The sequence below is a fragment of the Diabrotica virgifera genome, chromosome 2, assembly GCF_917563875.1.
Source record: "Diabrotica virgifera virgifera chromosome 2, PGI_DIABVI_V3a".
Taxonomy (NCBI): domain Eukaryota; kingdom Metazoa; phylum Arthropoda; class Insecta; order Coleoptera; family Chrysomelidae; genus Diabrotica; species Diabrotica virgifera.
In genome coordinates, this window is record NC_065444.1 from 202,018,088 (window position 1) to 202,030,474 (window position 12,387).

General features: G+C 32.2%; 1 protein-coding gene across 1 annotated transcript in view; it reads right to left on the bottom strand.

The window, feature by feature from the left end:
* Window positions 1-12,387, bottom strand: part of LOC114340575 (uncharacterized) — a 42,448-nt gene that overhangs the window by 13,762 nt on the left and 16,299 nt on the right. The window contains exon 4 of the mRNA XM_050643012.1: window positions 6,927-7,190. Within this exon, the coding sequence (XP_050498969.1) occupies window positions 6,927-7,190 (264 nt within the window). The remainder of the gene's footprint in view (window positions 1-6,926; window positions 7,191-12,387) is intronic.

Consider the following 12,387-nt stretch of genomic DNA (forward strand, 5'->3'; position numbering starts at 1 on the left):
CAAATTACATATTACGAAGAATGGAAAATGCAATGAATATCATGAAGACTGTAAGTGTCAGTAACTGGGGAGCTGATCCAAACATATCAATATTACTATACAGAAATTTGATAAGATCAATCTTAGACTATGGATCTATTTTTTATGGCTCAGCATCAAACTCTGTACTCCAAAAAATCGAGAGGATCAAAAATAAGGCACTTAGGTTATGCACTGGTTATCTTCGTAGCACACCTATATTGGTCATGGAATGTGAGCTTAATGAACCTCCACTTTCATTACGCAGGGAATACCTAAGTGAGAAATTTATAGTTAAAACAGCGGTTAACGATAAACTGCTATTAAATAAAATTGTTCATTTAACCACCTCATACCTAACTCATTATTACTGGGAAAAAAAGAAACTGCTTTTAGTTGTGGAAAGCTTCCTCAACGTTTCTAATTCCATTGGCGACATACACCAAATTGAACAAAGCTCGTCTCGAAAGCTAAATTATGAAGATTATTTATCTCCAGTTAACTGTCATTTAAGTAATATTCGTGCGACAGACTTCCTTACTAAAATAGACCACCTTCAGTGTGTACAAAAAAACTGGGGGAGTTATCAGAAATTATATACGGATGGTTCAAAAATGGAAGGAAAAGTTGGATATGCTATATATTACCCACAAAAAAGTATAAAAATAAACAACAGATTACCTGATAAAATGACAATTTTCACAGCTGAACTCATTGCAATCAAAGAAGCATACAAAATATGTATTAATCAAAAAGAACTCAATTATGTTATATTTACAGACTGCCAAAGCATTGTAAAGACATTGAAATATAATGTACATAATTTTGCAGAAAATTATATCATCAGTGACATCATAGCAATGAACAGTGAAGCTTTGAAATCGGGCAAAAATATAATATTGTGTTGGATAAAAGCACACATTGGTATAAAAAACAACGAAATAGTAGATGATCTGGCTAAAAAAGCAACAACGAAGGAATCCACTCTGCATACTTATCAACTTCCTATGGGAGACATAATTTCTATTATGAGATCTATCAAACGGACGAAATGGCAGGAACAATACAATAATTCAGACAAAGGAAATTATTACAAAAAAATCCAGCCTACACTTCCCATCAAGACATGGTTTAATCAAGTTTCCAACAAAGGCTTTATCAAAACTATTTGTCGAATAAGAAGTAATCACTGTCTGACTCCAGTCTACAAAAGAGAAATAGGACTTGTAGATAATGATGAATGTTTATGTGGAGAGCTAGCTGATCTACAACATATGCTATTAGAATGTCCTTTACATTTTATTGAAATATCAAACTTTTTTGCCAATCTAGTTCAAGTTAATGTACAATTTCCTTTTAATCTTATATACCTTTTACAATCAAACAATCTAGATGTTTATAAAATTTTGTACAACCATGTTAATTGTTTAAAATTAAAGCTCTGAGAAAAAAAGAAAAAAAAAATAAAAAAAAAAAAATAATTAAATAAAATAAAAAGATACTAAGATCTAAACCTCCGCGAGGTTGAATCGGGTTTAGGTCTTAGCGCGATAAAAAAATATACAAAAAAAAAAAAAAAAAAAAAAAAATGTAATAAAAAAAATGTTAAAAAATATAATAAAAAAAATAATAAAAAAAAAACAGAGTAAAAAAAACAGTAGTACTAATAGTTTTAAATTTAGATACTAAGCATATATTTTGTAAAAGAGAGAATTCAAAACACATTGACTGGCCAGTTGGTTGCTTAAACCAGTGCCAATAAAACATAAACACACACACACAAATACAAAAATTGAAGATTATTTAAATGCCATAGCAACTAAAGTCGATCCCAATAAAATTCTCGCCATTTCCAGGATTGTAAATGATCGTATTTGCGTATATTTTACTACTGAAGAAACAGTCACCGAATTTTTTAGAACAGATAATGGAACAATAGTAATCAATCAGGAACGTATCCAAGCCAGGAAGTTAGTCACACCAAGCGAAAAACTGATAATTTCTAATGTCCCCCCATCAATACCTCACAGTATTATAGAGACTCAACTACAAAATTTTGCAATTCATCAAATAACTCCATTGGATTTTCTAAGAATAGGTACAACTAACTCTTTATTTAAGCATATCTTGAGTTTCCGACGCTATACTTACATTTCTCCTAAAAATCTGGAAAATATTCCTGAGTCTATATTAATTAACTATGAACAAATCAATTATCGAATTTATTTTTCACTTGAAAAACAGTCTTGTTACATTTGTAAAGAACAAGGTCATCTAGCCTCTCAGTGCAAAAAAAATACAAACACTCAAACATCTATCGAAAATTCATCACCTATTGCTCAACCAAATTATATCCAAAATTGCCACCCTATCATAACAGATGCTCAGCCAACTATCCATCCTTCACAATCTTCGCAACAATCCACCCGTCCACAATCAAAAGAAACAACCAATACTTCTCTATTTGATTCAAATCCCATTCAAACACCTATCCAGCCAGATAATGTTGAAATGAATAATCACAGCCAAAATCAACCTCCTACACCCTCTGACACTCAATCGTCTAAACGAGCGGTGTCAGAAATAACGTCTCCTTCAACATCAGTAGACCAGAACCCATTTAAAGAACCTCTGCGTAAATCTAAGAAAGCAAAAACTATTCCTGAAGATAATAAGACTTTAGCAGAAGATCTTATTAAATGCACTAGTTCTTTTTTCCAAGATAATTCTGACAACGGATATTTAACCCAGGAAGAACTAATTGATTTCTTTGAAAATGCATACAGCTCTGCAGATCCTCTCAGCATTGCAAAAACGTATACAGAAGATATCGAAGGACTACTCAATTTTTTAACTAAAATCCATCCAGCATTAACTCCCAAGTATCTGAAAAGTCGCTGTACAAGATTAAAAACTAAGATTAATAAACAGCTATTATTATCCGCTTTCTCTACTGATCACAGTGAATACAGCAGCGACGCCTCTGCTGAAATTTAATACAACATTCAACTGTATACTGCAATGGAACCTAAATGGGTATTACACCCATTTAGAAGAACTTAAATTAATTATAGCTAAGTTTAAACCATCTGTAATATGCCTACAAGAAACCCACTTCAAAGAAGATAACTGTCATAATTTAAGAAACTATACTCCGTATTATAAGAACAGAATAACTGCTAGCCATGCTAGTGGGGGAGTAGTAATATATGTCCATAACTCATTTAATACCGAAGTAATACGTTTAAGAACTGAGTTGGAGGCAACAGCAGTATCTATAAAAGGCCCCCACAAAGTCAATATATGTAATATTTATTTTCCTCCGAACTTAGACCCGTCCATAAAAGAAATAACTGAACTCTTCAATCAAATTCCAGAACCGCGTATTATATTAGGCGATTCTAATGCACACAATACATTTTGGGGAGGTAAAAAAACAGATTCCTTGGGACGTAAAATCGAATAAATTGTTACAGATTCTAATATGAATATCCTTAACGATGGAAGAATCACAAGGTTCAATATTTCCACCGGCAATGGATCCCCAATAGATTTATCCCTCTGTGACCCTGTCTTACAACCAACTCTGTCGTGGGATGTGACATCCCATTTGCATGGAAGCGATCATTTTCCTATCCTAATTACGAACAATAACCATATCTCCTCATCAATTCCATCCAATAAATGGTGTCTGAAAAATGCAGATTGGTCTCTATATTCCTCTTTAATTTCACAAAAAATTTCTCAGTTGGTTCAGCCCTTTGATACAGACATTGATATTAACTCCAAAGTACTCCATCTCGTACAGTTTTTAACGTCAATAGCTCACGAGTCCATAGGTTATTCAAAATTTCCAAAAAAACGTGCTCCAGTCCCGTGGTGGAATTCCCACTGCGAAGCAGCAATTAAAGAGTCAAAAAAGGCGTTTTATAAATTAAGAAGGCACCCAACTTTAAATAACCAGCTAGAATTCAAAAGATTAAGGGCGTATTGTAGATACACCTTAAAGAAGAGTAAGAGAGAAGCCTGGAAAAATTATGTATCATCTTTAAATTCATCTACCCCGACTTCTGAGGTTTGGCAAATGATAAGCAGAATGTACGGGAAAAAATCATTTAACACCATTCATTACCTAGAACATCATAACCATATTTATTCAACTAAGCAAGAAATAGCCTCCGTACTAGCAAACGTATACCAACAACATAGCAGTGACGAAAATCTATCTACAAGTTTCCTAGCCCATAAAAATAAATTTAATAATGCATGTATAAATCTTGATGACCACAATAATTTACCTCTAAATGCCATATTTACGATGGATGAACTGTTAGAAACTTTAAACAAAGTTAAAGACACTAGCCCAGGGCCTGACAACATCCCTACGACATTTTTAAAAGCTATGCCAACGGAAGGAAAACAATATCTTTTGGATCTTTATAATTTCATTTGGACAAATAATGTTTTCCCCATTGATTGGTATGATTCCATTATTGTACCAGTTCTTAAACAGGGCAAGAATAAATCGGACCCAGAGTCTTACCGACCAATCTCCCTAACATCTAATATGTGCAAAGTACTTGAAAAAATGGCAAGCAACCGACTAATGTGGTACCTAGAAGATCGACAGCTACTTAGCCCTATACAAAGTGGATTTAGAAAGTCCAGATCTACATTAGACAACATAGTGGATATTGAATCTGTAATTCATGAGTCATTTGGATGTGGTCAAGAATGTCTGGCTGTATTTTTTGATATAACGCGTGCATATGATACAATCTGGAGATCAGATATCATAAGAATCCTGTCAAGTTGGTCGATTAAAGGAAATATTATCAAGTTTATTAATAATTTTTTATATAGGCGAAACTTCAAAGTTCGAATAGACAACTTTCTTTCAGACTCTAAAATCCAATTAAACGGTATTCCTCAAGGGTCTACTCTTAGTGTTGCACTTTTCCTTATTGCCATCAATGACATCGCTAAGTCACTTAGCCCATTAGTCAAAGCCCGTCTATTTGCTGATGATCTTGTTATATTCTGTCGTGGTAAAAATATATCAACAATGACGACCCATATACAGCAAGCCATTTAGAAACTAGAGAATTGGTCGAATACTACTGGCCTAGAATTTTCACCCACTAAAACGAAAGCAATGATCTTCAGTAAAACTCCAAAGAAACAAGTAAATCCACCGAAACTCTTCCTAAAAAATTTACCAATAAAGTATTCAGAATCGATCAACTTCTTGGGAGTAAAACTGGATAGCCGACTATCTTGGCAAGACCACATCCACTCTCTCCGTCTGTCAGTTCAAAACGGCCTTAACTTAATGAAAAGTATCTCTCATAAACAATGGGGTGCCGATTTCCAAACTCTTATGACTGTATACAAAACCCTAATTCGTTCAAAACTAGATTATGCTGCTGTTGCCTACAACTCAGCCAAAGGTTCACTATTGAAAGTGCTAGACACAGTTCATAATTCAGCAATTAGAATTGCACTGGGAGCACACTACACAAGCTCAGTTGAGTGTATGTATGTTGAATCAGGCGAACCATCCCTTCAACTCAGGAGAGAATTCCTTAGCCTCATGTATGCCTTAAGAGTATCAACTAACCCACATATACCTGTTTATAAAAACACATTTACAGATAGATTTCCATCGACATTTAATTGTGGGAAAAGATTGGATCCTCCGTTTTATCATCGAGTGAGAGCAACGTTACAGAGCTTAGACACAATAATTCCACACACTTACAATACTTTTAAAGTCAGCCAACACATATTACCATGGACAATTGCTCTTCCTGCTTGTAATACAAACCTATCTGCATTCAAGAAAGGTGACACACCAGCAAAAATCTTCAATCAGAGATTATTAGAGATATTAAATGGTTTTAATGATCACATCCATATTTATACCGATGCATCCAGATCTGCAAATGGAGTAGGAGCGGCTTTCACAACAGATAACTATAACAGTTCCTACCAGTTCCCTCCCCAAACCTCCATATTCTCAGCTGAACTCTTTGCTATCCTCCAGTCATTAAAGTTTGTTAACACACATGATATCAAATTCTCAATAATCATTAGCGATTCCCTAAGTGCATTAACGGCCTTGAGGCGGGTATACCCCAAACATCCTATCCTCCTCTTAATTAAGGCGGAACTCTTGATATGCCAACAAAATCAAAGATTAGTTCAGTTCCTCTGGGTACCATCACATTGCGAGATAAGTGGAAATGATAAAGCTGACACATTAGCAAAAAATGCGAGTGAGAATCCCTTAACAGACATCATAACTACTTGCGTTCATACTGATCTAAAGCAATATTTTAAAAACAAGATCATGACAAAATGGCAAACAAATTGGAACGAATCAAACTCTACATTAAGAACAATCAAACAAAGTATATCACCGTCGAAACATCCTACAAAGAGAAGAGACCAAGTGCTCATGTCCAGATTGCGACTTGGTCATACGAAGATCACCCACGACTTTTTATTAAAGAAGGAAGCCCCTCCGATGTGTTATGTGTGTGATAGTGAACTAACAGTGCAACATATAATAATAGACTGTCCCCTCTACGTTATAGAACGGCAACATCAACAGTTACCAACTACAATTAAAGATTGTTTAAGTGAAAGTAATTCATGTAAGACTCTTAATTTTTTACGTACTATAGGACTCATTAACCAAATTTAATATACCTAAATTTTGTAATTTGATGTAAATACAGTTCATTGCTAATAACCCTTGTGGTTGAAGCAAATTGTAAATAAAAAAAAAAAAAAAAGAAGTGTGCCTTGCGTTTTAAAAACTTTTTAGGTATCTACCTAATATTGAAACTTTGAATTATTATTTATACTTCTAAAGTTTACTGTATTAATAAAAAATTACTTACTTGGGATTAATATGTGTCATATCAAATATTCTTCCGGATGTACCTTTGTCCAAGTTTTCTAAAGCGGTTAAATCATCTGAATCCAAAATGATATCCAAAATATCAAAGTTTTCTTGAAGTCTCTCTGGTTTTACGGTTTTGGGAATTACTACAATGTCATTTTGAGTTAAATAACTGAGAATGATTTGTGAGGGTGTTCTCTTGTGTTTTTTAGCAATGGCAGATACTACTGGATCTCCTAAGATATTTGGAACAGGCACTGTTCTAAAATAGTATTAACAGAAACGATTAGTTTGAATTAAATTATACATATTATATATTCGAAAGTCAATAGGATTGTCAGGGTATCGCTTAAAAATGATTGACTCTGGAGGGGCCCGCAACAAGAGATAATTGTTGTCCATGGTGACGTGTATATTTTTAAAATAAAGGAAAATAAGGGCTAATAAGCAAATAAATATGTAACCCCTTGCCATCAGTGTTTACGAACTACTAAATGTATGTCCTGACAATCCTATCGAATTTGAATTATTTGAGCTGTATCAATCTGTTTATAGTCCACGTATTGAAGCTTAAAATATGACAAATCCTCGCAATTTTTACAGAATGGATCGATTTGTTGAAAATTTTAGAATAAGTAGTGGATAGTCCAAGGATCACAATCTATATGAGGCCGAAAGGCGCTTTTACCATGGGGGCGGTTGCCACCCCATCTCGGGGTGGAAATTTTTTATTTTATTTTTACCACAAAAGTTGGTAAAAACGTTCATTCTAAGCAAAACACGTTCTATACATTTTTTTGATAAACTTAATAGTTTTCGATTTATTCGCTACCGAAAGTGTTAGTTGTTAGTTTTATATCGAAAATATCAATGTTTTTATTCAGTTTTCTGCTAATAACTCTAAAACTTTTCGCTTTATCAAAACAACTTTGCTTAACAAAATTGTAGCTTATGAAAAAATAAACAAAACTGTTTTTTTAAATTCTCTGTAAGGCCAATAGTAATCGAGCTATACTTTATTATATGCTAGCTCTTGTCAAAAGACGGGAAAGCTATGCATTTTTCGAGAATTATTAAACTAATTTAAAGTATTTAAAAATATCTATCTCTAGAAATAAAAAAAGTCGAAAGAATCGAGTCGAAATTCATTTAAAAAAAGTGTCTAGCTAAAAAATAAAGTGACTGATAATAAAAATAATGCCAGTCCCTATTTCTTTCAGCGAAAAAGTGATTAGAAACAATCCTCTAATTACCCCCTTTATTCAAATTAGTCACTGACCTTATTTATCTTCTTTATTTATATATTATTAATAGGTTTTAGAAGTTTGACTGGCTTAGAATAATTAGTTTTTAAAAAACTGGAGTTAAAAACGAATAACGAATTTTTGTAGTTTGGTAAAAAATGCCTTTTTCTTCAGAATAAGATTAGAATCAGAGATACGAACAAATATTTAAATATGAAATTATAGCTTATCTAATTCCCAAGAATTTGGTTTGCAAATTTTTTTTTCTAGGGCAAATATTGAGTGAGATATTGACAATTAAATCTTGTAATAACATGCAAAAACCACCTTTACCAACCCTTTCAAATTCACATCTTTTTGCGAATAAAGATTTTAAAAGGATTTAATACTAATAGCCTTATAGATCTTGTAAAAGCCTATAAAATTCTTTTTTACCAAACTTTCTAAGATGAATAATAAAAAGTTACGGTTAGAAAATCAATATATTTTTTGAAAAAAAAAAGGAGAAATCCAATCGGAAGCATAATAATGTAAGTTAGCGGTTGTTTTTAGTCTTTGGCCTTATTTATTCTTCTTTATTTATGTATTATTAATAGATTTTGGAAGTTTGATTGGCTTAGAATGATTAGTTTTAAAAAAACTGAAGTTAAAAGCAAATAACGAATTTTTGTAGTTTGGTAAAAAATGCCATTTTCTTCGGAATAGAAAGATTAGCATCAGAGATACGAAAAAATGTTATCGACAAACATTGATATTTTGGATATATGTAAAAATATCACTTTCGATAGCGAATAAATCGAAAACTTTTAATTTTATCAAAAAAATATATACAACATTTTTTTCTTAGAATGAACGTTTTAATCAACTTTTGCGGTCAAAATATAATAAAAAATTTCCACCCCCGAGATGGGGTGGCAACCACTCCCATGATAAAAGCGCCTTTCGGCATCATATAGATTTTGATCCTTGGACTCTCCACTACTTCTTCTAAAATTTTCAAGCAAATCGATCCATTCTGTAAAATTGCGAGGTGAAAAGCTTCGGTTCCTGGACTATTAATGGATAAAAATTATTTTGTATTTATTTTAGTATATTGAAACTTATAAAAATAAGGGATGCTCGATATAGTTTTGTCCCGACTCTAATTAATTAATGACTAAAAAATGACTTTTTTTTTGAATTAAATTAAAAAAAATTTGGCCCGGGTAGATATTATTGGATTTTTTGGATCATTCGAAAAAAAGTCTTGTGTAATTTTTCTCTCAAGTTGATAGTTTTTGAGGTATAAATAATCTAAAACAAAAATTACCAAAAAATAAAAATTTTTAAAGTTCAAAAACACAAGCAAAAAATATTATTTTTGTAATCATCAAGTGAGTACCTACCTAGATTCAAGTTCAAACCTTCTTCTATCAATCCGCAAGGAAGAATTTCCTTTAGCTGGCTGTATACCATTAATTACAAGTAAAATTTAATAAAAAATTTTGGTCTTGGTTAAAGGTATATTATTTTAAAAAGCCCTATAGGGCTACAAACATCGAACAAAACGTTTTCGCTCTAAAAAGAGCATCATCAGTGTTGCCTAAAATAAGTATAAGCATATTAATTATCAAAATGTTAAACTTAAAATGATGACCAAGGTAGAAGCAAAGTTTGGTTATACTTACAAGAACATGGTGAGCCAACCAAAAAATACGAAGGTCAAAGCCTTTCAAAAATGGTCACTAAAAGTCACATCAAAATGCTAACATAGCAAATTCCAAAGGATGGATATAATCCCTAAGGATACGGCCCTAGGATAACATGATTGTGGGTACTCAAATTCCCCCCTTCTATTTTACATCTAGATAATCTATTCTCACTAACTCTTTATTTTTATAATTCCAACACACTGATGTTAGCTGTTATCATTGCTGGTACTATAAACAACTATAAATTTAGTAGCTGTGTAACCAACTTTTCATGATACTTCAAGTTCCATTGAAAATTGTTGTCTTGACATCGGACAGATTCGCTTTTGATATCTCACATCTTAGTTGCCTGTCAGCTCTTGTAACATAATGACCTAATTTGTTACCTTTGACCCACTTACAACGTGTGGGAGTCATATGTTATCCTAGGGCCGTATCCTTAGGGATTATATCCATCCTTTGGAATTTGCTATGTTAGCATTTTGATGTGACTTTTAGTCCATTTTTGAAAGGCTTTGACCTTCGTATTTTTTGGTAGGCTCACCATGTTCTTGTAAGTATAACCAAACTTTGCTTCTACCTTGGTCATCATTTTAAGTTTAACATTTTGATAATTAATATGGTTATACTTATTTTAGGCAACACTGATGATGCTCTTTTTAGAGCGAATACGTTTTGTTCGATGTTTGTAGCCTTATAGGGCTTTTTAAAATAATATACCTTTTACCAAGGCCAAAATTTTTTATTAAATTTTACTTCTTCTATCAGGTCCCGATTAGAATTTTTGACACGTTTTTCTTTAATATATTATTTAATTGTTGATCCCTTATGGGAAGACGGACGAAGATTAACAACTATAAAACTGCCAATTTAAAAAGTTTTCACCCTCTATAATTTGGTTCCTATTGAAAATCTAAAAATATGCAAAATACATCAAATTTATCTATGAGGGGGACATTTTGTAGACCAGTTTTCAACTAAATTATATCAACCCTTTAGCGGGGGCGGAGACCACCATCAAAATATTTAATGGAAAGAAGGGTTGAGTGATACCTCATTTTAAAAGTAGTTCAGCAACCTTTTTAAAAATACCACATACACTACATATACAGGGTGAGGCAGATAAAGGGCCTATTAGAAATATCTCGAGAACTCAAGGTAGGAAAATTATGAAAGTCGGAATACAGGGGTTTTGAGGTGTGAACTATTTAATGAAAATATTTTGGTCTCTTTGCTACTTCCGGTTATACCGGAAGTTGGTTGTAACTTCGTTTTTTTTTTTAAATGGGATACCCTGCATATTTTTACATTTTTGGATTCTCCTTGATTTCTTCTTTCTTAAAATATAAGTTTTTGTAATATTATACAGGGTAGGTTAAAAGATAATTACGTTTTTTTATTAATTTCGTAGCAAAATTCACACCCTGTAAAATTGTAGTCGTTTGACATAATAAACCCTGTTTATGTTCAAATGATTTTTAATATAGTCTACTATGTTAAGAATTATTGGTATAGTTAAATTTTTCCTTTTTTTGTATACAGGGTTGGTCGAAACTCAAAATGAGTATTTCCTGAGTTTTATTAAATGGAACACCCTGTATTTTAGTATTGTAATGAAACGGTATTTTAGGATACTTTTTAATTTCTTAAGCAATCCCTATACCTAACTGCTTCAGTTTGTGAGGCAATCCCTATAACTAACTGCTTCAGTTTGTGAGTTATCGGTGATTTAAGCCAAACATTAATTGCAACACAAAATACCTGACATTTTATTACGTTGACCGTAAAAATATTCAATCACAAATAATTTTTCGGAAATAAATACATACTAATCGAGACTGATACTTAAAATTGCCAATAATGGTTGAGCTATCAAAATATCTAGGTAGTTAAGATTGTTGGTGCGATTAACAATTAAGCACAAATTAAAGCAGTTGGGTATAGGGAATGCTTAAGAAATTAAAAAGTACCATAAAATACCAGTTCATTACAATACTAAAATATAGTGTGTTCCATTTAAGAAAACTCAGAAAATACACATTCCGAGTTTCGACCCACCCTGTATACTAAAATTCAAATTTTAGCTATACTATTAATTGGTAACAATAGTAGACCATATTAAAAATCATTTAAACATATAAAAGGATTTTGATGTAAAACTACCACAATTCTACAGGGTGTGAATTTTGCTACGAAATTAATAAAAAACGTAATTATCTTTTAATCTACCCTGTATAATATTACAAAACCTTATATTTTAAGAAATAAGAAATCGAGGAGAATCCAAATACGTAAATATATATAGGGTGTCCCATTAAAAAAAAAACGAAGTTACAATCAACATCCGGTATAACCGGAAGTAGCAAAGACACCAAAATATTTTCATTAAATAGTTCACACCTCAAAACCCCTATATTCCAATTTTCATAATTTTCTTTACTTTAGTTCTCGAGATATTTCTAATAGGCCCTTTATCTGCCTCACCCTATATTTTTTTTCAGAACTTTTGGAAAAATCAAGTAAA